This window comes from Gymnogyps californianus, chromosome 2 (genome assembly GCF_018139145.2).
Source record: "Gymnogyps californianus isolate 813 chromosome 2, ASM1813914v2, whole genome shotgun sequence".
Taxonomy (NCBI): Eukaryota; Metazoa; Chordata; class Aves; order Accipitriformes; family Cathartidae; genus Gymnogyps; species Gymnogyps californianus.
The window spans coordinates 122,946,245-122,974,028 of NC_059472.1; the positions used below are offsets into that span (position 1 = coordinate 122,946,245).

At 39.3% G+C, this 27,784-nt stretch overlaps 1 protein-coding gene across 4 annotated transcripts in view; it reads right to left on the bottom strand.

The window, feature by feature from the left end:
* Positions 1-1,496: 1,496 nt before the first annotated feature.
* Positions 1,497-27,784, bottom strand: part of RBMS3 (RNA binding motif single stranded interacting protein 3) — a 711,100-nt gene continuing 684,812 nt past the window's right edge. For all 4 annotated transcript variants that reach the window (XM_050891487.1, XM_050891490.1, XM_050891489.1 and 1 more), the window contains 2 exons: positions 4,177-4,257; positions 1,497-1,628 (listed from right to left, as the gene is read on the bottom strand). In XM_050891487.1, coding sequence (XP_050747444.1) covers positions 1,497-1,628; positions 4,177-4,257 — 213 coding nt within the window. The remainder of the gene's footprint in view (positions 1,629-4,176; positions 4,258-27,784) is intronic.

The window sequence follows — 27,784 nt, forward strand, 5'->3', positions numbered from 1 at the left end:
ACCCATTTCAATAAAGAATTGCAATGTAGTTTCCTCCTATGTGGGAAAAATGCCACAATCTGCCGCTCACAGCTACCTTATGAGGCCTTCTGAACCTAAGTTCTTCTGCTTTGAGACTTAAGCGAAAGGGAACTGGAACACAGGCATGGTCAGATTCAAACCCCTACAGAACACAGTCATCAAAACAAGCCAAGAGGACGGTACGGTCACATATATTTCTCTCTTTGCCCATTATATTCTGTAAGTATTTTATTATCATTTATTTACAGGTGCTAGAGAGACTGATGGCTAGAAGAGATACACATGCATAGACTGTGTCTCCAGTTGGGTGCATCAACAAAAAGCTTGTGATCAATTGCTTTTGTAATATGTACATATAGACAAATATGGGCATGACATAAGAAATAGTGAGGTCTTATGTTTTATGGCGGTCAAAAAGGGACATTGTGTGATCTGAAACCATTTGTTACTCACATGTTAGACAAATAAATGCATCTTCCACTTCCAGAGGTCAAAAATGAAGTAAAGCAATTGACAGATTGGTATAAATCTAGTCTTTCCTATACCAGCTCATATCTTATGCCTCTATAAGTACTATGTCATGATCCATTGACTGATACATCTAACATATTTCTTGTCTGGCTATTTGTCTACTTCCTTCCCCAAGAAAAAAAATGTGTAATTCTCTTTTCATAGTGATGCTGGTGTTCAATATACATGTATTAAGAAAGGACTTGGTTTGGGCTCCTTCCTAGAATCTGTCCAACGCTGATCAGTCCTGGTGAGTACCCTGTCGCTAAGTAACCTTCCTTTCATGAGGACCAGTTTTATTGTGGCAAAGAGAACAAGTGTTTGAGGATTATTCTGAAGATGAAGGGACTCTTTAGGAGTTCTAGATCCAGCTGTCAGTGTATAAATTTGGAATTTTCCAAGGTATTCCATGGGAAGCAAACAAAGGGAGCAGAGGACAAGGAGAAAGACAGAGCAGTGCTTCTCCCCATGCCTTTCTTATCACTTCTTCTTCCATTTCCAGTTGCTGCCCTCTCGGTGTCTGTATGGCACCAGTTTTGCACAATCACAAATACCAACTTGGGGCAATTTATACTGCTTCATTAGCTACACTTTCAGAAAGAAACCTTTACATGTGTACTGTGCCAATATTTTCACCACTGCAAAATTTAAGCCCTCTTTTTAACCTCTGATGCCAGATGCTGCTTTAGCCCAGTGTGATGATTGCTAACGCAGTTGTTGAGATCCTTCTGAGTCCAGAAAAGCAGCAGACAGTTAGAGAGCATATAATTGCAGGCAGGAACTCAAAGACATTTTGCCAAGGTGAGGCCATCAGCCAAAACCTTTTGCTAATTACACTGCTCTATATCCAGAATTCATCTGAACTTAACAAAGCTACTCAGAATTCATATTGCTGAAATGGGGAGCTGAATTTGGCCCGCTATAATCAAGAAACAAAACCTTCTGGTTACAAAGCGTATGCCTACTTACTTAGACTGTTGGTAAGAATATGCAGGTGCATGTTCACTGGATGTTTCCACTGTCATCTGTTGCTGTTGACCACTGGCTTCCTGTGATGAAGATGCTACTGTCTGTGGAGAAGTATCAGCAACAACACCCTAGGGAATCAAATGAGAACATGAAAAACTTACTAATTTTACTTAATGCAGTGATTTACATAAAAGAGCTCAGCACCAGCTCACCATTCCTGTATTTCTCTAGAGGTTGAGAGAGTTTGAGATAGCAGAACCACATGCTAACACAACAAACTCCATCAGTTTTAGAGAGCTAATCCAGCAACAAGAAGCTTCCTTAGCATACCAGCCCCTGTAGTACTTTGCTCTCACAGGCTGCAGTGGAAAACATGTCCACGTTTGAGGGCAGTTCCCTGCCCATTCAAAGCCAGAGGCAAAACTTCTGACTTCAGTGGAGTCTGGATTTTACCTCTTGTCTTTTTTACAACATAGGTATGGCTCTTCTGATTTTCACTTACCTACCCCAACTTCACAGTGAGTTCACATTTATTTTGTTTGATTTGCAATGCGATAAAGGCAGAATCTAGGCCCACCGCTGTCTGCTTTACTACATATCCAACAGAATTTTAGTCTCCCTAGAAAAATACTGCACTCTTCTACACACTGCTTTTATGCATGTTCCCTTCAAAAATAAATTTACTTCACACTAAAAACTTTTATCTGTTAAGTCAAAGCTCCAATGAAGTTTTGTTTTATTTATACATTTGCAAAAAAATAGATAAGTAAACACACAAAAGATGATATGTATGAATTTAACATTATGTACTATTTCTTATCCTATTTAGATAGTCTGAATAATATTATTTTTAAGTATTTTTGTATGCTTTCAAAGTAAGCTATATTTTCTTTCCTTTGCTCTCATGCTTGGTGTGTTGGTCACATGAATAACACTAGCAGGTCTCTTCAGGGAACATGCTTTATTACTGTATTGCACACAACAGAGCCAGAAGAGGGAGCACAAAGCACTTGCTTTGTTTTTATTTGAAGCCTGTGTAAACAACAGGTAGTTTATTTTAAATTATCTGTTAAAAATGTCAGTTTCATTTTTCAGAAATTCTTCATATCTATTGCTTAACAGACTGTCAGTATTATCTTTTTTTGTCTACTTCCTTGTCTTTATCCTTCTGCTTTTGTCCATCTCATCTTGAGATTGTAAGCTCTCTGGGGCAGAGACTGTATTTTTTGGTCTCTGCTTGTGGAGCATCCAGCATAGTAGGGTCCTGGTTCATGATGCTACATGAATACAGATAAACATTAACAATAATCATCATCACTGGATCAGAGCAAGACAGGCTATATATTCAGGCAATATTTTGATTATCATAGTAGATAATTATGACATCATGTTGCTTTAGCAGGCATGAATATAGCAGTGGGTGATGGGTAGGAGGGCTCAGGAAGCATTAATTTCTCATTCGCACTGGACAGCACAGTACACAGCCAGTACTGCTGTATGAGCCACTCTCCATCCCACCATCTCCTTTTAATTCGGATTTGTATCTGCTCAGTTTAATACCTAAGAATGGCAATTGATAAAAGGCACCCATGGCCCGTTTGTAAACAAACAAGGTTTAGGGCAAAATTATCCCGAGGCAAAAAAGACTAAAACATGACCCGCTCAGTATGACAGAACAGCAGCAGCCTTTCCTGTGGAACCTCATTTGGGAATCTCAGTAATTGCAAAGAACCAGCAGAAAACAGGATGAGTCCACTTGACTGCTGGTGGAGCCATGCCAACAGTACCACGAACTCATCATCCTCAAAGCACAGAGTAGTAATAGCACAAACTCCAAAGTCCACACAGCTGAAGACAGAAGTACAGAGATCCTGGCACTCCTCGCATTACCCCAGACTAGGGGAGAAGTTATTAATAAAAGAGGGTAGCACCAAAGAGAAGCACACAGGGAAGAGGATGCCAAGGCTCCCTCCTCTCGCTGTGCTCAGCGGCCCTTATGAAGCTTCACAGAAGTGGAGGCCAAGCTGACGCTCTCCCGGCAGCTTGTGGTCTACAGGGTTGAGTAAATACTTACTCATTAGACTGTCATCAGCATGACTCAGCCCCAAGGAGGGAGGGAGCGAATCCTTCCTCAAGGATGAAAAGCACTCAGTCAGTGCAGCATCCTCCACGTCTGTATATACAAGAGGAAGGTTTCCATTGCTCAATTACTTTTTCTGGTGGCTAAATGTTTCAGCAATTACCTATATTGCTAAGGACCGCATCAAACCCTCTTGCAATCTTCTCTTCTTGGAATCTCTTTTGGGTTCGTGGTCTGCCTGCTGGGTTTGTTTTCCTGTCTCTTCCCATCTCCCTCCCAAGTACATGGGGAAAAAATAGTCATAATCACTGATGTTTTATTCCATGTCCTGCTGTACAACAAAACAAATGCAAAACAAGAGCCCTTGCAAATAATAAAAAAAAGGGGGGGGAGGGAAAAGAAAAAAGAAGGAAAACGAAAGAAAGAAAAGAAAAAGAGAAAGCAATGTGCAGTCCTAATTTTGAAAGCTGGAAGCTTCCAGCCACCATTCCCTAAAGTAACTTTAGGCCCCTTTCAAACAACAGGTGCGAGGAGGCATAATAGATAAGAGTTCTGCTACCCCTTCACTCTACTTTCATGGATGGAGGTAAACTTACTTCAATAGGGACAGCTGTTGGAGGCACAGGAGTGTACTGGGGAATGTAGGTCCCTTGCATAGGTGCAGCAGCAGTCATGTACTAGAACAAATCAAAGGCAAATGAACATTAGAAAACCACAATCAAGACGCATAAAACCGTATTAGAAGCATGACACTGTTTCAATTTCCTGATCAGAGTTTTTTGGTTAGTGTATAGCCTATTATTTCTTTTAATTAAGGACTTCAGGCAATGGTAGGAATTACCTAGCTATTAAAAATCATAATCTTGAACTTCAAAGTCAGGTCATATCTGAATATAGGCAATAGCAAACATCTTGCTGATAGATTCAGACTGTTCACATGGCTTATAAAATTGAAAGACTCCTATTTGTACTTACAAAAAACCCAGTAGAGACACGATAGCAGCGTATATATAGTGGTTACAGATACAAAAACAGTCTAAACAATCTTTTGGAGTCTTATTGATCTTATCTAATGACACCTACAAAAAATGAAGCATGAAATCTGACAGGTTTATTCCAGCCTATATTTAACCCTATCAATAACAGCAGTTGGGTTTACAGGGATACAAAGCTGTAGGGAGGTACAATTGGAGACAGGAAAAATAAAGGAAGAGGAAGATATAGCTGGGAGTTTCTCCTTTTGTACACAGAATCCCTAGCTAAATTCTTACGGCTTATTCTTAATATCCAGGCATCTTTTCTATGCATTTTGAAACTTCTGCAAATTATTATTATAGCAACACTGTGTATTAGCTTCTCTAAAATACTGTCTCTCCCAAGCACTACAAGACAATCTTTTTTAAAATTCATGAGTGCACGTGAATTTTGCCATTGGTATGGCACTAATCTCTTTATATAGAGCACTTCTTAAAAAGCTCTTGAACTGAATGCAACAGATATTGTTCAAATCTTCAAATAAAGTATCAATATTAAGTCGTCAGATCTATATGTGCTTTTCTTTCTACAATCCAGTCCTAACTGCATGTCTTCACTGACAAGAATCTCAGAATGTGCCCGATCCCACAACTGACTGTATGACACTTCCACTACATGTTATCTTCAAAGACACACCGAAGATCTGAATCAGCCCAGAATGTATTTGATGAATTTTAAAATGAGTTAAATATAGCTTTGCTTCCTGGCAGAGCTAGGAAGTGCTTGCAAGATTTTATTCTGCTGTTTATAGTAAAATTTACATTTAAAGCACTCTCTCACCTCAATTCTAAACTAACTGGATGGCTTGATATGCCTGTCACAAACACGCATTATGAAATTGCCTAGTGGGGTGCAGACTCTGCAGCAATGCTGGAGAAAGGCCTTAGGGAATGAGAACGGCATATTTAAGAATCCCACAGCTAAATTCTGAAGTCTTCATTCAAGTAAAAGAAAAAAAACTACTTAAATGAAATTGTTTTCTATAGAAAAAAAAAATCAGTGAGAAACATAAGTGACATAGAATGTATACTTGCAATATGAGTAGCATATTGTGTTGAAAACCATTACAATATTATTGCTAAAATTCACAGCATTTTCCTTAACTTGAGCAAAGAGACGGGAGTGTCCCCAGTGTCTGTGTGCATCAGGCCATGTTTTTCTGCAGCTCCTTTTCCTTGTGCTTCAGAAACAGAATTGAATTCAATAGTTGTTTTATGAATGCTAACCCACCAAAGACATTAGGCCAACTATCCCTATTGTACTCAGTACAGTTGGGCTATTCTCCTGCCTTACGGATTAGGAGCTAATGAGAATGTTACAGCAGGGTGTTCCAGAGCTGCTTCCGCTTCATTCATTCTGCTTTGTAATGTTGCCGTCACATGTTGGGACGACATCTGCTGTGTAGCATTGTTCTAAATGTGTCAATATTTAACATCAACCTGAAGCGCTCATTATTATAGTTCTGCAAAGACCCACAAGGGTTTTAAACACCTACGCAGGCTAGCTTCACTCGGACAAATATATATAGATTTTAATTAAAAGTGTTAATTTAAAGAATAAAGTGGCCTCATTCAACTTGGACTTCCTCTGAGTTCTTCCTTGAACCCAGCAGAAGATCAACGCTCAGACTCTTATAAGATGCAGTTGTCTGCCATTCTCTTGCCTTACACACAAACACACATGAGTTTTAATACACAAATATCAAATTATTCAACTGCCTTTCAATTCAGACCACTCCACTTTTTGCAAAATTCTTTGGCATTGAGTTCTGTAGCACAACAATTGAAACTGTCCAGGAATTAACTGGTGTCTTTGCTGACTCTGCAAGCACTGCTCTCGGTAGTCGTGCAGTTTCTTACCTCTATTGTTATTGTTTTCCTCTTGAGGCAGATTCTGATCTTACTTGCCAGTCTACTTCACGTTGCTTCCTTCACTGCTACACAATCTCTAGGGGAAACTGTTCTGTTGACTTGAGTGTGACTGGTGGCCCTGGCCAACCCTTGCTTGCCCTGGTCTTTCCAGACACTCACACCTCCCTATACTCTCCCAGTTTAATTTTTTTGCATGAATTTTAACTGAATTCAGACAAACAGCAGGTGATTTACAGTGCTGGAGACCAAAGCTGTCTAGTTACTTGCCAGACTCCCTGAAGAACTGTAGGAATGTGACTTCTCACTTGTATATAACATATTCTGCTTGTCTAAATGTCCGCTGTAATGGTAGTTCAATCTTTTGGTTAAATCATTTAGAACTCTACAATTAAAACAAATTATGTGGGCCAAATATTAGTTCCACCAATGGCATAAATGAAGTCACAGTTTTTGTGGAAAAGAATTTGGTCCTAGTAGAAGTTAGCCAAGGCTCAATCCTACAGAGTACTGCTGCTTAACAACTGGCCCTTGACCATGCAGCAGCAGACTGGTCTGTATTACAGGTACACATTATGCTCTCATGAATATCCAAACATATTTAATGTAGTTATTTTTATGAATGTAAAGATACCTCATCATTTCAGAAAAGAGTAACCAAGTCGACAATTAAACATGTTATTGGGGCTTGGAACTGATTCTCAGTCTCCAGACTCTTACTTAAGGATCCATTGAGGCTTCTGTAAAAAACTTTACAGAACTATAAAGGACAACTACGGCTTAGTTCTCAGAGATACACAATTGGTCTTAAGTGTCTAAAGTTCCCTCACATGCACAGGGAGTCCCAGCTGAGACCACATGAATTCAGGAGTGTCTGCCCTGCTGGATCTGTTTTCACCATGGGAAGCCTAGCGCTGAGAAGCTGCTTTAGTTTGTTTACTAACAGTATAATGAAAAAGGAGGACAGATTAATTTTTGTTATAACTGACATTAGCTCAATCAAGTTTGCATGTATTTCTTTCTTTCATGAACTACATAATCCTACTTCTCTGATCTCACAGAATAAATACATTAAAGATTACATAGTGCTAAGGCGCAATGTCAGTGTCAATACTTACATCAATGGCATTGGATAATGCAAGAGTTGAATTTCTTGCCATGAATATTCACAGTTGGTTGTTAGCAGAAAGCTTCCTAAACACTGCTTTTCAGTAGCTTCCATACCCAGCACACACTAAGCCCACTGGAGTCTGTGTCTCTCCCTGGGTCCCCCAGACACTTCACCTAGCTATTCTGTAAAACAGTGTGCTCTGGATGTGTCAGAGTGAGTGCTGCCCACGCTGGGAGGTGGAAAAGAGCTTCAGAAAGAATTGTGAGATTCAGAAGAAAAGTTAAACATTTTATAACTACCCTGGTCAGGACCACCCAGGATGAAGATTCTACTCTGAGGACATCCCTTAGCTGAGGGACTCTGTAGTGATGCAGCTCCATGGGGACCACAGGTCCTGTAGATGTACATAGTCTGCATATGGCTTCCCATCTACCTAAGGAAACTAACACAACTTGGAAGTAGGCAGATGGTAAACAAAGAAGACATCTATGTCAGAAGACTGTCACTGAGATTTATTTTCTCCATGAACCACACTCACTACAGTTCTTTATCCACATGTACGTGTGAAAGAGAAACAGCATGACTGACATGCTCAGCTTAGCAGTACCCAGCTAATTCCACTAAATATTAGTATTGTAAGCACTGAAATGAGAGAATCTGAAAAATCCAAATCCATTCTTTCTTTTTCATATGTTTCCATCAGGATTAAAGATTCTTGAGCTGTAATGTGATCGGTCATTCAACAAAGTATGTCCAAGGCAGAAGAAAACACTGTTCATTCTTCCACAACTGTACAGGCTTTGTGGGTCTAAAAGTAGAAGCTGCTTATGTCTCGCAATAAAATGAATAGTGACTCTACAGGAACAGATGATGGATCTGGAGGGTATAAGGAAGCTTTTTTGGCACTCTGATCCTTTAAAAGCTGATAATTTCTACTACAGAAAGAAGAAAGAGATATTGCTGGTGGCACCATGCTTTTAATTTGTTTGTAAACTATTATTTTCTTCATACAGTATACAGAATGCATGTTCTCAGCACTGAGGATGTGCAGTACTAAAATATAATGCATGCTTTACAATGCCTGACTGCTTAATTCAGACTGCACTTACCAGGGCACCAATTTAGCCTATATGCTACATTAACAATTCTACTCACACCTTGTCCAATGGGATTTTTGGTTTTACCTTTTTGAAACTGCTTAAGTATGTGAAAAAATATATAGCTAGAAAATGAGAGAGTAGTAATATACACTTACACCTCTGCTTTCCTTTCAGATATTACCCTCCGTGACTACAAAGAGTTAAATGAACGGAGGTAACAAATCAATGAGGAGGTCAGCTGAGGGGACAAAATGAAACTGTGAGAAGGATCATGTTTAATTCAGAGAGCAACATCAGTTCTTACAGATCTGCGAACAGTGGGGTAACCCAGCCTGGCTCCAGCAAGATTCCTGCTAAGCCTGCAGCAAACACTAAACCCATAAAGGTGGCAGGCATTGGGAAGAAAAAAACAGGAGGAAGACAGCTGCCTGCACCAGGCAGAGTGAGGGAGCATGTTGCAGTAGGATAATACATTTCACCCGTCAAAGGTGGAGCTGAGTGACCTGCAGGGAATTTGCAGGAGCTTTTACATCAAGACTATGGCACAGGTAATGTCCATTTATTCATTTGCCCCAGTAAGCCTCTGGCCCGCCTTTCTTGGGCTCAGGTTAATGCAGAGTCAGGCGAGTGCCTAACCGCCGAGATACACAGCAAACACCTCTTACACCACCTATTAGTTACTGAATTTCAACTGAGACAGTGCTTGAAAGAGTGAGTGCCTCTTGCAAGACCAAACAATTTCATTCACACTGCCAGAAGACTTTGGACACACACTTTGTTTAAATTCTGAAGGTCATCATTAACAGAAAGTAGAAGAAACCACCATAAAGTACAGTTCTATTTATAGGCCTAGTTGCCTATAAAATAACACAGCTGTGATTAGAAGGCGGCTACTGGATATACGTTAACTCTCTTGGCCACTATTAGTACTGTGAGATTTTACAGAGTGACACCAGTTGATAACCTGATCAACGTTGACTAAGTTTCCTGCTATAAAGAAAATCAGAAAGAATTTACAAAATGAGACATTAACGTATAAGTTTGCAGTAGATTTGGAAACCTTGAACAACACTTACTCAGAATTAGCAGGCTTACTAAGGACAAGGGGCAATGAGCAAGGAATATATGTCAAAGAAGAGGCCTTTTATAAAATCAACGTGCAAATGCTGCTTTCTGGTGTTTCGCTTTGTTTTTAGATAAATGTATCTGTTGCAAGAATCAAAGATCACTTTCCTTATTTTATTAACCTCCATGCTCCTGAGAAGGCACAGAGCCTAGGTGAGAGCCGAACTGCAGAAGTCTTGTACCAGCATATGCTGGTAAGCATTTACACCACAGCAGCCTGCTGAAGGGCGATTAAATGGGATGTCATGTGAGTAAATGCTAACCCATGTGTCTTAAATGAGCAAGGATTCCAGAGTCTGGTCTTCAGTGACTATTTGTGGTTTCATATCACTGCATGAGCTATAGCACAGTGATAATGACTTAGCTTTTTAGGATTCTCAGAATTAATGCCAGGGTTTGTTTGTGTTTTTTTTTTAAACCATCTGAGAAGTCTAGACACTGCATCACCAACAGAATTATGTGAAAACATTTGCATTGCTGGAAAACTGAAGAAAATGAGACCGTTGGCTGGATTTATTTTTATCATCTTTTTTTTTTTTTCCATGAAGGAAACCTGCCCTCCCACTTTCAAGTCTCTTTCCCTGCAAAGAACAAAAATTGCATCTCTCTTTGACCATTGTGAAGTGGTTATAACTTTAATGAAATGTAGAATAAAACTGCTGCTTTTTTGTCCCTGGTTCCACCTTCTCATTTGAAAATACCCTGTTCTCCAATAGAAAAGAACGTTGTCTTGCTGTGTCCTCTTATCCCATAGTCTGGCATGGAGACGTAGGAACTCAGGAAGAGAAAAGGACCATCTAGTTCATCAGCGCCAGTGGCAGTTCAATGAAATACAATATCCAGCCACCATAGTTTTTACTTTAAACTTCAAATACCTTTTGCTACCCAGAAGCATTCTCATTTTCTAGCTCAATCCTGTAATCATTCAATGGCTGTTATTAATCTTAGTTTTTCCAATTAAAGAATGTGAGAATAAAAGATAGGGAGTTTTTGCATATATTACAGTATTTTTGCTAATAATTATCAGCCTGGCCCAATAATATAATGCTATTTTACCACACAATTACCATAGCCCTATCACGAATAACGCTGTCATTCAACAGAATCCCATCACTGGGCCACTGCACTCATTGTTCAGGCAGAGAATAGAAATCTTTACAAGATTTAACCTTCCTTCCCTGCTGCTCAGTAATACAAATGTATGTAGGAACACCGGCTATCACCTCCCTTTCAACCTTCTTAATGAGATGTTACCTAATTCTCTGAGCAAGTTAAATGAAGGTAGAGAGAATAATAACTTCAAGAACTATATTTACAAACTAATCTCCTTTTCTCTTCAGGAGTTCTAAGCATCCTTCACAAATCCCTACCTTTGGAAATCAGAGTAATACAAAGGTATAGAAGAAACAGTGCAGATGAGCTAAACCCCCCACAGCTAACAGGTCTTTCCTTTATTTCTGAAATTCAGGCCTCGTACTAAAGCAGAGCGATCAGGACTAATCAGATAAAGACTATTTAGAGTAAACAAATGTGAGAACAGTCAGATCACCACATACAGTTGTGCACCACGCTCTCACTAGCATACAAAATCCCGTGTTTGTAAACACTGTAGTAAATGCAAACAGCACTCCAGGAATGTCTATAGAAACAGATAAATAAAAAACTGGCTCATTTGTTTTAACCACTTTTTAGAGTCTAAAGGCTGGCATTACAAAGGAACTTGGTGAAAGTCTCAAATCGCTTTCAGATATCTCACCAATGTCTGAAAAGGCAGAAAATGGAGGAAAACTCATCAGGATGTGAAAATTAAGTTCCCATTTTGATTGTAGCTTTCATTAAAGGCAAGTGAAATTTCTTATAGGAATACTTCTTTATAACAAGTTGTTCATACTATGTTTATCAATTTACACATGGCTATGGAACTTGACCTCAGGGTGCCAATGATCCTTGTAGTCCATGTCAGTGTACCTAGGCCCATGATATTTTCACTCTTGTCTTCCTTGTGACAAAGCCTCCACTGTAGGCAGGGATCCATGGAGGCTGTACAGAAATGTAGATTGATTCTCCATGTATGACTGCATATACGAATAGCCTCAAGATGTGAAAACTGCTTTTTTGCATAATTCTAATAATGCCATGGGTCTGATGGATACATTTGCCAGAGAGCAAGACTACTCCTATGCTTAAAACAAAGACGAAGACTCTGGTGTTTTGTTGTACTTTCAATTCTTAATTCTTCAGTTTTTATCCATTTCTCTACAAAAGGGGCATTTTTTATTTTTTGTAATACACTGTGTGTACCTGTTCTGTGAATGTACATTATGAGATGTCTGGGGCACGTTTTTGAGCATGGGTTAGTGCATGATTTATTACAGACTGTCCTATCCGCAGCACCCTATATAAAACCAGGGTATAGTGACTATATCATAACAAAAGAGTATACTGCATCAGTCTTGGCCAGCCAGGGTTGGTAATCACTGAGATTCTGTCACATTTATATTCTTCTTTCAGATCCTGTATCCTGAAGAATAAAGGGATGATGCAGCAGAATTATAACTGCTTCTTCTGACATAAAAACTCCCTACGCACCCCCTCGGTTGGAAATTCTTCAGAATTTCCATCTGAATACAATTCTTTCAATTAGTCCCTGATGAATGGCTGCTAGTAATATGAAGGAAGACTGATCTGTACATTTTAATATTTTCAACGTAAGTAAATAAATAAATGTGTCAGTGAAACTCTCAACACATGAGCACATTAAGGTATTATTAATAACATATCCATTTATATGAACAAATAATTGCTTTCTAGAGGTAAACGTCTTCTAGAGGCTATTAAATCTCCATGAATTTGAAGAGTGTAAAGAGAAGCAGACTACTGTGTGCAAATGTCCATACTGTATGGATGAAGTTGTTGTTAAAACAACAGGAGAACCGCTTAGACTTGTTAAATAACAGTTGCTCATCAATCACACACACCTTTCATATGCTCTTTCAGACCAGACATAAGAGTGGACAGCTCATGGGCCAACTGTCCAAGAATGAAGCAGATGAAAGCACGGACACTTACAAGCTTAGAAAAAAAAAAAGCACAGTAGAAACACACAAAAAAGCACCTGAATATTAGTATTTCCAATTATGCTAGAAACAGGAGGAATTTCATCATCACCTGCATGAAAATGCAGTCATGCCTGACAGATGTAAGGTAGTAAGATAACAGCATTACGCCACCAAAGTACACCTTGGACATTCTTAAGAGCAGATGAAGCACAGTATTGCTCAGTCCTTTGTCTCTAAAAGATCCCTAGAATCCAAAATACTTGGTAAACTGTAATGAAGGATATCACTGGCTTAAAAAAAAAAAAAAAAAAGAAAGAACAAAAGAAAAGAAACCATCTCAAAACTTCATAAAAATCAGCTGTCCACAAGTACACTGCATTTAGAGATGGAGGAGAACTTGCCAATTCAGTGAGCACAAAATACCTTGCAGACATTGCCTGTGGTTCCTGTTGGGGCTTACACTGGAAGGTAACAGTGGCACTAGGGATGCCATAAAAGCTGGCCTTCCTGTATTGACGGTGAACATGCAAGTCCAGGCTTTGGCAGGGGGAAACACATTCCCTCTGGGAAATGCTGAGCCTTTATGCCTAAGGATGCAAGGAAAATCAGCCTGCTGTCAGGCGTGTGTGGCCCAATGTCCCGCAAAACACACACTCGGCGCTTCCAGGCTGCTCAACACAGAGTTGGGGTGGTTGAATTGGGAGTTTGCAAGCCCCGAGAGCCCCACTTCCATCTGGGTCTCGGGTGAAGCTCTGGGACTTTCTTGCATCTTCCTGCACACCCAGGAACCAGCAGTCCCTGTTCAGTCTTCGAGCCGATGCCCTGCTTTTCTTCCAGGACAATCCCACCAAGTTGCCTGACCAAAGCAACATTCCTGGGCTTTTCTGACTTGGCTCCCAGGACTAATTTGGTCCTCAGTAAGCAGACCTGTAAGCCGACTCATTAGGAGATCTGGAAGCCTGCCCAAAGCATCGGACATGGTGAGGCTGCTTTGGAACATGAAATCCTGGGAGCGCTTTGCAGCTGCTGCCTGAAAGCTGTCATGGAGCAGGACAGCAACCGAGAGGGATGTTTAAACCAGTTGGCAGCTGTCAAGATCTTACGGAGTATATTTTGTATTGGAAACACCATGAGCCATTGTTTCCGAAAATTAATTTTGTTTGGAATTTCTGGCTCATGGGAGAATCTTTCTGTTTTGTTTTGAGTTTTTAGAAGATGAATCAGAATGAAACCAAATTTCATAGGATGAATTTCCCACAAACTGGAAACCATTGATGTGGCTCAGCCACCTCTTCTTCTATCTCTAACTTGGGCAAAAGGATCAGCCATGTTCATAAAGGGTTGGAATAATAGAGAATACTAACCTTTAATGGCTGGTGGCAACTTCAATACATTTACAGTACTATGTTTTAAAATAATGCAGTGCAAAATATTACTTCTCATTAGCATACGAATTGGTCTGTTAAAATCTTTAAATATATTTACATGATCATTAGCTTTGCTTACATGGCAGGGCTGTGGAAGGTGGCAATAGTAGAGCATTTTTGTGCGGGCTTCCTTTTTCCCACTTTCCACAAACTCTTGACATTCTTATGGGAGAAAGGTCCCCTTAAATTCATGTCAATGCCCTACTGATAAGTATGACTGAGTAAGAATATTACAGAGTCTGCCCCTAAGTATGTTAATTATCAGCTGTGGGAGGATCTCTGAGACACATCAGACCACATCAGCTCCAGGGCTACATAACCAAAGGAGAAACCTTGCCTTTTAGCAGGGTGCTGGCTAAGTGGACTGAACTATATTGCCATGTCATGAGCTTGTCTACCATGTAATGGTCTGCTTACAGTGTTGAACTCCTAAACTTACTTCGTGGTAAAAATTACACAGAATGTCTCCCAATCTGTCATTGTTTCATCCAAATGACAAGGGGGGGGGGGAGGGAGGGGAGGAGGAAAGATACCAAAAAGTAAAAAAAAGCAGAAGAACAAAATAGAAAATGAAAGAAGGATAAAAAAAAAATGCCCACTACTTCAAAAACAGTCATCCCTCCTTGCCTTAATGCCTTCCTGTTTTGTCATCTAATCACTAATTCCCCTCCTAAACCGTTCTAAAGAGGTCCCTTTAAAATGTCTCCCATTTTTGACTACTGCAGGTCTTTCACACTATTTCACTGTACTATTTTCTTTACCTTGTACTGGGACGCTCTATTTTGTTGGGGAAGTGTGATCAGCACAGCTGATGAACCATAAGTGAAGCAGCCAAGAATGCTAGCTTGATGCTTCAGCTCTGAATCTCACTTTGTACGGGTGAGCAACTTAAGACCTTGGAAACCTGAGGTGTATTTAAAAAAAAAAAAAGAGTGCAAGCACCCATTCACCATAAGACATTATTTAATATAGCTTTATGGGTGTGCTTAGTACTTATTTTCCCAGGAATCACATTAGCAATGCTTGAAGGGGCCAGTAAAACAGATGTGTTTTAGTGCTGGCGGAATAGCAGCATTCCAAGGCTGTTCTTTGTATTCCTTCAGTGCTAGCTTTCAAAGGAGACAGAGTCAGCTCATATACATTCAAATTATATACAATTACCAATTGGTACAGATTTGTGCTTTAACACGCTCTTCCAGTTCTGGACAGTATAAGCACAAATACTGGTGTATGAATTTTAATAATTTTTAGGGCTAATAAAATCCAGGCCAAGTGAAAAGCAATTCACTTCAGTGGGGAAAAAGCCTGCTTAATCAGTCTTGTCCTCACTCTCAGTGTACTGATTGTAAACAGTTTTAGACAGGGCTAAAAAAAGCATAGCAGCAGTCTCAGGTAAACGCTTGATAGACGAGTATGCCATAATGGTTGTTCTTGTTACATTTTTTCAGGTTAGCACATTCTGTGAAAAATTAAAAGCAAAGCAAAACATAACAAAATCTTCCCTCCCCTCCCCTCTAATTCTGATAGGAGATGGAATATGAGGAGGATAATCCATGAAGGGAATCAGCATTGGGGAAGACATTAATACATGTACAAACACCCGTATTTCCTCCTTATGAATGCCCTTTATATGACAGAGCTGTCCAAATAGCACTTAAGGAGCAACAGCAAAATGCTTGACAGACAGGCGTGATAAGTTATGGCTCAAAACGTTTGCTTGCCAGACAGAAAGGGTGACTTTTCTTTTCTTTTTTTTTTTTTTTTACTGAAAATCCTTTAAGGTAAACTCACTCCATGTCTGCTGGCACACAGCCGTTTTTCTATAAGCTCATATTACAATGCTGTATTTCTAATGGATTGGGTATGGTGCTTTTCCATTTTGCTAATGAGAAAAGCTAAAGGCCATTACTTGTTCTGATTAAGATCCCGAGGGAAGAAATGTGATGTGTATATTACCAGGCCATACGTAAAGGAAGTATGTGGCATTTCTAATCAATCAGATGAAGGGTAGACAGAAAAAGTCTTATCCTGTGACTGCAGAGGAAGAAGATATAGGGGGGAAAGAAACCATAGAAAATGTCTTTAAAAGGTGACTTACGGGAATCAGTTATAATGATATTAGTATGATCAATGACTACGGCTACTATCTGGGAAGGATGTAATTACCAAAATGAAAACTTTCAAATGGGAAGCCTGATCAAGGGCAGAGGTACTGTCATATTTCTCAGAGCACTGTCAGCTCTCATCCAGGCAATGTATTACTGTGTCCCTCACCACTATTACCATACCACCAGATTGAGCTATGCTTCCCTGGGGTGGGAGCAGACCAAGGGGTTGTGAAACTTTGCATACAGCTCAAAAACGTGAGTAAGTCTTGGTCCAAAGGCAAATTCCAGATAAGGAAAGGCAAGGCTGGGAAAAGGGAAAATGGAAAAGAGAAAAGTCCCAGTCATGACTGGCTTTAAGGAAAGTTTTGCAGTGGTGCACATTTAAAAACCATTTCAACCAAAAGAAAGGAAATGTTGTAGACCAGTGAGCTATTCATCGTAAAGGAGATCAAACAAAAAAATGTACCAAGAGACCCACTGCTCAATTTGCAGAAGGATACTCTGGCATATCTGCTAAGATGTTTCAATATGCAATTTCTACATGTTTAATTCTGATGGCATAGAACTTTTTCAAAATTAGACCTGATTGAAATACAAAGTTTAGAGACATTTTTTCATTCCTTTTTCAATGGCTGCATAGTTACAGCTTGCAAATGCTACAAGATACATGCTCCAAATGGCAAATGAAATGAATAGAGCTTGGAGATGGATGTTCTAAAAGAGGACAAGATCCTTCAAATGGGTCATAACGCATAGTCAAAGCTGTAGACGTATTTTTAATAATATATTAATTTCACAGAATATTATAAATCACTGCTGAGCTTTAAAACTAACAAAAATTCTAACATACTACATCCTCTCAAATGGAATTCCATGTGACAGATTAAAGAAATATTACTGTCAATGACGGCAAAACTACAATAAGTGATAGGGCCAGCAGGAGAGACAGTCTCATGCACTCTCTGAAATCGGTATTAGGGCATCTAGCTTTCCTCTATGGGACACCACTGCTTCTTTACAGGTACTTGGGAATGCTTCAAATAGATCCACCTGGGAACAGAAGAAAAGGCTGTAACACTTCCCCCCGTCTGCTTTAAAAGAATAGTCACAAGAAACACTGGGACTGTGAATCTGGAAAACATCTTCGACCCTTCCTTTCATCAGGAGGCAATGCCGAGAGACGTATTCTCTTAAATGTCATTGGTGACAAGGCATGGATGCCACATACAGTGTTGGAAAAAAGTAAGAATCACAGCTGAGAAAGCCCACCTACAGCTATCAAACTGAAATTCAATCATCTTTAGCTTTCCTTAAAGGCGTATATTTAAAAAAATGCTACACAGGCCCTAACAGGAGTTTTCAGTGAACTTTTCTGATCCCTCTGCTCCACTCATGCGGAAAGGAACAAATGCTGCACAAATGCACCTCAGCCTGTACAGGCAAGTAAGCAGGATGGGGCAAAATAGCCTGGCCTCTTCTAAACGCCGCAGCTGAGTCACAGAATTATTCTTCTCAGGAGGATCTTGCAGAGTATCTATTTCTAGGCTAGGTTGTCCTTTCTGGTTCTTTGATGCACTTCTGGCTTTGGCACATGGACTGCCTGGAAAGCTCAGATATCTTCATTTTGCATTGGCACTCATGGATCAGCAAAATGTCCCCTTTCTGCTTTCCTTTTACACTCAAAAAAAAAAAGATTAAGTGCTGTGCAAATATTTGCAATGGAGAAAATCCTAACTGCACGACAGATTTTCTTGTCCAAGAATATGACAGAGATGACAAAGTGGCCATTTTTCCATCAAACAAATTTATATCAATGCCTTTAAAACCATAGGACTTTGCATGATTCACCTTACAAAGAAGGATCGCTGCTGACATACGAGTGTTATACTGAACTCCCAAGCCTCACTCCTAAAATACAAATTAGCAGAGTTAACATTTAGAAAGTGTAAAACTGGCTATTCCTGAAGCTGAATAAGGGCATTTGCAGATTCTTCTCACTTAGTGGTTGATGTCAGGAACAATGAATTTAATCTTAGGAAGGGGGGGGGGGGGGGGCAGTCTGCCAGCCTGTCCAGCCGTAATATCCCCTAATAGCCTTGAAGGAATTGTAATTGTGAACTGAAACAGCATCTGCTTAACTGTCATCCTAGCCTCAGGACTGGAACTTTTTGCTTGTTGTGAAGGATCATGAGAAAGACTACACAGAGCGTGAAGATGAAAACAGAGTGAGATTAAAACCATTAAATACAACCACCAAGACACAGCTGTCCATACTGTTAGTGAACTCAAGGAAATACAAATGCCAAAATGTATCTGACATTCACGATGTATTTTGGCATGGGAATTTAGAACATTGAGCTGACTGCAAACTTCTAGTTTACAATTCTTTTTGTTATTATTGTAGAGGACAGATTATTCCAGATTATTCAGTGAGAAGCAAATAAGTTTCAATGCTAGGCACACTGAAGAGATAAGGAGTAAAGCCAAATCTAACCAGAACTGGTAAAATCTACTCTTTTCTTACTGGGAAGAAGGGGCCAATTAGTTCAGCTGCCATGACTGGAACAGCTTACGGCAGTCCATCGCACCGAGAATCTGGGCTTTACCTCAAATGTCCTGCTTGCATTAGCAGTACAGCTGAGCCATGCCTGGGTTTGGAATAGGAGCTGCTGTCCACGCTATAAGAAAGACTACACTGTACGGAGTTCATTTTCCTCAAAGGAAATCGAAGGTCTTGCATTAATTTGCTTATTTATTTAAGTGATGCTATAAGGTTTAATTCATGTTTTTAAAGCACTTTGAGAATATAAGATGTACTACAGGTGCTGCTGCTGTTGTCAGTTGTTTCCTACCTCAGGATGTCTCTCAAAAGACTGGAGTCTGGTTATGTTTGGGAGGAATAGCAAATGCTATAGATTCCCTCCTGTATCACTTGTACTTTGGAAAAAAAAAATTGAAACGTTTGGCAGAAATCTGTATGATATGTACAGATGGAGTTAAAATATTTCCACAGAAACTCCACAGCTACATAAAATGAACTGCCTAAAAAACGAAGTGCTTCAAACTAACAGTAAGTGCTGCAATTTCTTAGTTTGCAACAGGCCTAACTCTGCCTGCAAAGATCTCTGTGGAATAATTACAGGCCAGAGACACTAATCCTTTACACTTCTGTGCCAGACTTGTAATTGCAATCATATATTACCATTCCTTGGAACACATATCCAATAGTGTATGCAATAAATTAAAAATCCTAATATTAAAAATAAACTCAAGATGGTGCCATGATGCTTAAGCCATATTTCTCCTTTTTGAAACACAAGAAAATATAATGCTGCTCATGACATTTGTACGAAAATTAATGAAAAGGAAAAGTGGATTTATAAGCCTTGAAATGTATCATTCCTTTCTTTGCCTTCTGTTGCAAGTTAATTACTTTAAATTTTTCCATCAATAATTTTCTGATTTCCAACTCTGTTATATAGGACAGAAATTTCAGGAAGGTCAGTGGTCTTCTGCTCTCAATAGTTCAGGCACAAACTCTACAAATATAATACGCAAAAATCCTTATTCAACCAGTGTCCATACACCAAATGGAACTTGTTTCTATTATCTCCCTATGTCCCATAACACATCAAGGAAATCTGAAGTTGTTGCTACTTGTACTATTTTCTACTTACTAATAAACTTTGTGTAATACGATTAATCTTCTAGAAAGTGTAAATGAAAAAAGATATCCTTTTTCTTACATCAAAGTAGAAAGCCTCAATTAAAATAAAATATAATGAATCAAATTATGGCCACTTTGATGAATCAGCCATTTATTACCAGAAAACTAAAGTTTCTGAGAAAAGTCCGTTATCTTTGCAGGAAATCAGCCCTACTAATAGCTAGTTAGGAGCACCTGCACATTAAAAGAAAGGCAGCAAAATAGTTTTTGCTAGAAAATTACCTTTGGCTACTAAAATTTTGAGCACCAGTTTGGATTCTGTGGATAGACTATGCAAGATCATCTGTGGGAATACCTTCATAGCCAAATACTCACTTTACCTTGTTATTATATTTTTGTCACTCCCGATTAGCACTGTCAAAAGTGGTCATTGAAAAAAGAACAGATAGAACCCATTTTTTAGCCCAGTGCAGGTGTTTTAGGTGGGAACGGTTGGCAGCAGAGCAGAATCAGGGTAAACAGTATGGGAAGAAGGGAACAGTCAGGTGCCTTAGTGGCTGGAAAAAAAAGTCAGTTTGGAAATGATAACATCTTTGGTCTATGCTGCAAACCCTGTGTACAACAGTGGTTGGCAGGCCAGAGAACACAAACAGCATGATGTTTTTGCATCAGTGAAATCAGTTTGCGTCATAGAAATATTATACTGATTTGAGGGAAACCCCCACAAGAGAAACACACTCAGCACAGGAAAACAGGGCATTGAGGCTGGCGAACGTGCAATAATTTAGACGTTTAGATACTAAACTCTTAAGAAACTGGCTGTTGCTATATTACAACTACTAAAATCAAAAAGGCAAAATTAGAAGCATACAAGTGTGCCTATCACATTCGAAAGCCATAACGAATCCCAAAGGATAGAGCAGTCCTCCATGGGACTGGAAAAGGATGTGCCTCTTTGAGATACGATTGCTCCCTGGACCCATCCCGACATGGTGCAGCTCTCATCTGCCACACAGTAGAAATCTGCCGTGTTCAACAGTTCATTTACCTTGCTAGAAAAACAACTCAATTCAGCAAACTCCCAAATTCACTCGATGCAGCTGCTCTCAAACCCCTTGTTACAGTTTAATGAAATGTGCTGACTGAGCTGTTTCATAGTAAATATTAGTTATAGCAGAACTCTCCTCCCAAATTGAGTCTTTTAGGAGCAAGAGGATTCTACAGCGCTGTAGCAATGACACAGAATCGCCCATAACTCACGAATAACAAAATACCATCTGAGGGCACAGAGGTTATTGCCAGCAGCAGCTCCCTATGGAATTGTAAATCATTTGAACAAAGCTTACCCTTTTTTGAGAACTTCAGGCTGAAATCACTGTATATACAGGAGCCCAGTGTCTTACACAGTGTATGAAGACTGTACCTTTAGCTCCTTCATTTAACCTTGCTTCACAAATGAGTGAACCCTGAACAGGCTGTTCTTTCCGGATGAAAATAAGAAAGATACCTCAAAAGCATTGGCAATTTGTCTTAGAGGAAGTTTAAACCTTTGGGCTACCAGCTTGCCAACCATCTGATACGCCGTGTGGATTAACTCTGAAATGCACTGTGCACTGAAGTTCAGTGGGATACGCTATGGGAAAAGGCAGTGGAATTCAATGGAATATTATTTTTGTGAGCATCTGCAGGTCCAGGCCTTTGCCCAACACACACGTTATGTTATTTCTGTCACTGTGATTAAAGTATGAAAAATACTGAACATCCTTCAAATTAAATTCACTTTCAACTCCATCGTATGTGTTTTCAATAATGTGGCAATGTGATACCTTCAGAAATACTGCAGCACCTATAATCTAGTGTTTCTGCGAAGTCCCAGTGCCCCTGAGAAAGTGAAGTTTTCCCTATGAGAAAACACTGGGAACGTAATTCAAAGGTTGCTGCTCAGAGTTGAAACATTTTGCTTAACAAAATGTACCCATCTCATTGAAAAAAAAAAAGCCCAAAGCAAGCAGTATACTTACTCATCTACACAACACATGTTGAAATGAGTCAGTCTTAACTCTTGGTCCCAAATGTTTTTTTCTAAGTGCATACTGTGAATGGTCACTTGCATATGTTTACTCTTTGACTGTGTAAACTTCAGACATTGTAAATAAAATGTTATTTTGATGTACAGTTCTCTTCTGAGTCTTGGTACATCATGCTCAGCAAACATTTTAAAAAGTTTTTATTATTTCCTGAATTCTCAGTACTTGAATAGAAAATAAAAATTAAATTATTATTACTTGTTTTGAACTGAAATAACAATGTTTCTTTGCAATGAAAAACAGAGGTTGGAGATGAAAAAAGGCTGTTAGACCATTGCTCTGTTTTTCTGTCAACACTTGAAAGTCCCTCCTGCGGATTTTAAGGTGTTTGGCCCAGTTGAGTTCTAGATGTCCCAAACAATGACCTTTCCGTGATCCTTTTCAAACACTAGTCTAGCTCTTAATATATTACCAATTTCTGCAAGATATTCAAGTTATGCTTTCCTTATTTTACTTTCAGATCCTTATTTATATTGTTAGCATCATTAAAATCATCTTCTCCTTTCCATGGATGCCCTTCACATGCATACATTGTGTTATAAGCTACTGTTGTCTATCACCTTCATGCCCTTTTCTTTCAGCTAAAGTTTACGACATCTGTGATTGAAGTTGATAGAATTCAAGTACTTCACCTTAGACAGAACTGATATTGTGTGAAGGACTGCAACAGTGCTTAGCAGAAACTAGTCGTTCTTCCACATAATTTATCATGTTGTTCTTTTTCATTGAGGATACAGCCCCTTCAAGGATTTCAGGACTTCTTGCTGTGCTTACACACACTTGTAGCATGTGGAGACATGACCACAGGACTGTTTCCCAGCTCTTGGCAGAGAAGAGCTGTGGAAGCACCACCTCTGGGAGACACTTCTTGCTTTTCACATGATCACAGTTTGGCAAAAAACACCTCACCTCTCTAAGATCCTCAAACTTTTCTTGGATTACAGACGCCCCACAGAGTTTGTCTGCACCACTGATGATCTGGATTCATTACTTCTCTGGAAAGCCATATTCATCGTATATGTCAGAATCACCTGAGTCTACTTTAAACACAGGCAGGACAATAAAAATAAGTTTCATTCTAATAAGGCAAAGAGTTATGTTCTTGATTACAAAATGGAAAACACATTTACAAAAGGGAAACACATCAAGAAAATACAGATGACAGACCTGACATTTAGAGTACTTTTGTTTTCCACCTTTTATTGATGTTTGTCAGTTGTAGGTGTGGCAGGATGTTTCAAACCTAGAATTATTTTCAGCTCTTTTTAACCCATTATTTGTTCCTCTTTTCTACTTCCCTGTCTGTTAAATAAAGAGCCTCTTTCAGCTAAATCTTATACAAATCACTAAAGCCAAACCAAATCAAACTAAACCAACCTTCACTCCCCAAAACTTGCCCTGTTGTTTGTGGCATCACAATTTCACGTGAACGTGCGTGAACATATACTTTTTTCCTCTTAACATTCAAAGTTTCTAGTGGAACGATCTACTAGTAGCTAGCAAAATGAGTTCACAATCTTGGTTCATCTCTAGCAGACATATGACCAAATATGGGAAATACGGGAAATATGAACAAATAAGTCATATGGGAGTATGACTAAAGGCGAGCCTTTTGGGGGAGGATATGCTGAAGACCACTAACTATTATGCCAGATACTATAAGTTTTATGGCTTTCGGTTTCTATTCACTGTTGCAAAATAAAATAGTTCATTTTATATGCAGTGCACGACTATCACTAAATAACAAACATGATTCGAAAGATGTGGCTTTGAACTACATTCCCCTTGTCCTTCAAAGTATCACCAGGTAGCACTTCTAGAAATCACAAAATAGAACTGCAGCAGTCATATGTAAGACAATATATGAGAAACAAGCCCGTAAATATTCTAGTTCACAGATATGTGGTCAGCTGCAAATTAATTATATGAATGACATTTGTCTGATGATGAAAATGAAGTTATATTAATTATGGGTCTTCTGGCTGATACTTTTTGCTTTGCCGATCCATCACTGTTGCTTTGTGTTGATTTAACTTTTTATCGCCACAATCAGGGAGTTGAGTCCTTCTCTGAAAGGGAATCTGGGCTACTGTCTCTTTGAGTCAGTAGCTGATATCTCAAAGAGAGGCAAGGAGTCCTCAACAAAAGCACTTGTTCATTTGTGGAAGTGTCGTGTGAAGGTAAAATTTAACACAAAATAAAAGCTACTGACACGCTGGGCTCATATGAAGGGCTGCTTGAACCAAAAATGGAATTCCCTCCATCTGTGTTTATTCTCCTTTTACATTCCCCTTCTCTGCCTATAGCAGGCAGTGGCTTTGAAGGTAGGCACACTTGCACATAAAGGCAAACAGTAAGCCACTACCAACAAATGGTAGGAAAGTAAAGCTGAGTTCAGAAGAGAAGGGGGAACACTACAGAAATGGGATTTTATAAACTCTGTTAATTAAAAAATACCATCTAACCACAGCTATGGTCAAACATAGACTGTGAAACCCATGCTGAGACAGCTGATTAGGAAGAGCCTCCTCTACACAAGGGCTGATCAGCCCAATTCTTACAAGAGTCTGTGGGACTTCAAGATGGTCCAAAAAGGGAAAAGATCACATCTTTCCTTGTTCACCCTACCAGGTGTTTGGCCTATACTATCAAATTAAGAATTTTTCCACCCTGCGTTGCACCTGCAAATGTTTCCTTATAGAAATGTTGAATCTATTTTTTTTTTTTAAGATTGCTAACCTATTTGTCTCAATAATATTTAGTGGCAGCAAATTCTGCAAATTGATGAAATGCTTCATCAAAAAGTTGTTTGTTCCTTGTTGACTGCTTGGAATCTGGTGCTTTTCAGTTGCACTGAGTGCCTCTTTTTTATCTCAAATTATGTATCGGGCAAATTGGAGCTGCCTTTCAAGAGGCTGTTTGGGAAGGAAGGTGCGGGAGGAGTTATTTGTTTTTTGTAAATCTGAAGAGAGCTTATGCTGTTCTTTTCCTTTCCAACCAGAATAATTTCTCCTTAAATGGATCTCCTGCCCCAGACAGCTCCATGTTGTTAATCACTTGCATTTGCCCTGGACCTTGGCTGAGTAAATGGACAAGGATGATCTTAGTTTCAGTCTGAACTAAGCTAATTTAATTTTCAATGGGTTCAGTCCTATATTTTCCACACAAACAGTAACTGAAAGAGTCAGTCAATAAATAAAATAAAAGAGCTTTAAGATTAACACCTGATAATGTGCAAGGCACAAGACTGCAAAGAAACTTTGTTCCTGTAACTCTCCAGGGACCTCGCGACATACAATTAGAATAACAGAGAGTGCTTTTTGAATGAGGATCTGAACATCAGGGGAATGCGATGATGTTTCAGCTCCATGTAGCTGTAGTATGTGCAAATAGAATTGCAGATTAAACAAGAAAAAACCAACCCTATCTAACAAAGCAGTTATTCTGCTGAGGCCTTTAGGTGACATTTTAAACCACCGGTGACCATGGAGTATCCAAAGGAAATAAAAGATAAAAAACTTATAACAAGCTTGTTGTTCCATTGAAGGGTTCTGGAGATATCATCAAGCTCCGCTGGCAACAAAAAGAACTAACAAAGTGAAAGATAAGACTGATGTACCCGCATAACAAGCCTGTTATTCCATTGAGAGATTTCTGGTGATACTATAAACCAGGAAAGCTGAGTTAGGGTGGTTTGCAGTTTCAACAGAATCCCACATTACGTCAATGCAGTTCTTCCGCCTGACTGCAATTTTAATACAGAGGTATCCGGAACAATTAAACAAATTTTTTTAGGTTATTTTGTTTGTTTGTTTAAAAAGTGCAATGCAGAGCTTATTTTGTAAGTTGCCTATTACATTTCTAAATTCGAAACTGAAAGCTGAGTGAATTGTCTGCAAGCATGAAGAACAGTTAAGCGGCAGAGTTGAGCTAGCAGTTTTAGTAAAAACCCTGGCTTCTACTCATTCTCCTATTGGTGTGGGCCTCAAAGGTTTAAGATGAAACAAGCCTACGGTAAGGCAGTTCCAAAAGAGAGGGAAAAAAAGCTGGAATTACCCCTCTGCCAACAAGGACTAACAAAGGCTGCCTCAATCTGTTGGATGAAACTGGAACTCAAGCCATATCTGAAATGGATGTTAACAGCAGGGAGGGGAGAGAAACCCAGACCAAGAAAGTGCAGAACAGAAAACTACCTTCAGGAAAGACCAGCAGAGGAGAAAGAATAGAGCAAATCTTCTTCCCACTGAAGAGGCAGATTATTGCTGCTGACGGCCAAACGTGGAAGTGCCGCAGTAAAAGGGAGCTGAGCAACAGGGACTGAAAGCAGTGATCAGACTGCTCAGTTTTTATATTTCTAAAGGTTTTGTATTATATCCACTCAGGCATCAATCACAACTTTATTAAACCACGAAACAGATGTCAGATCAATGGCTGTATCGGAAACATTTTGAATGACAGGCTGATGATGGAACAATTCCAGCCTCCATACATTATTAAACACATACTAATGCTGCTCTTTCAATGCCACTCTTACAGACTCACTCACTCTATTCTCCCTCTATGGTACCTTTTTTAATAGCAGACCTAATTGTACATGAATATTACATAGGAAAAACAAGACTTACTGTAATAACTAATAATAAACTAGTAAACAAAAGAAAAATTTCAAGGTTAAAACCGGTTGTCTGTCTTCACATCATGCCTCCTGGCATTAAAATTTCATTTTAATACAATTGTAGGAGCTGAGGCTGGGTTGTCAGCCTTAATCAGAATATTCAGAGTTATCGCGTTTTTGCTGTAATCTTGACATAATTTAAGCTTAGGTTTTCTTTACATTTTTGCCCACAGTCAGTGCACCAATGTAAATGCTTTCTGCTCTTTTTGAGTGAAGAGGTATGTAAGAAAAATACATATAAATGTGGCAGAAATCGCCTCTCTGGCAGATTCTCTCCTGAACTCCAGATTTCAGGCAGATTTAGGGAGGTGATCAGAGCCGCACACTTGCCTCTCAATTCATCAGTAACGTAAACTGTATTTTCACTGGCAGAAATCAATTTGATTTTCATAAAGGCAGAAAGAATTATGTTCTTGGTGGATGAAGCACAAAGCAGAGTAACAGGGAGATGCAAATGCTGTATGAAATTCTCTCACAGCACATGAACATGGGGTTGAGATGCCACAAACTGCAGACCATTACCTCCTCTCTTCCCCCGGTGCCCTATACCATCCTTTGGGCTGGAATATTTGCTGCAGCTGTATGTTTTTGTGAGGTGGGCAGTGAGATCAAGTAAAGATGGATTTGCAGCTTTTCACTTGGCCTGGCACCTTGATAGCGTTAGTGCATCCTCCTGATTAGAGGAGTGCTTAGTATAGCAGGGATGTCTGATTTTATGCAGACAATTCAATAATAGATAAGAAATAAATATGTTAAAAAGATAATAAAATAAAATTAAATGTGCATTCTTTGGGGGTTTTGGAGAGAAAGGAAACTTCTTGTTCCTATTCATGGCAAATGGTTTCCTAAACAAAATTCTTTGTGCTTTTTGGGGCCAGTAACTGAAGGCTTCCCATAGCACAAGGGGAAGGCAGCTGGCTGTGAGTGGGGCTGTAGGAAAAC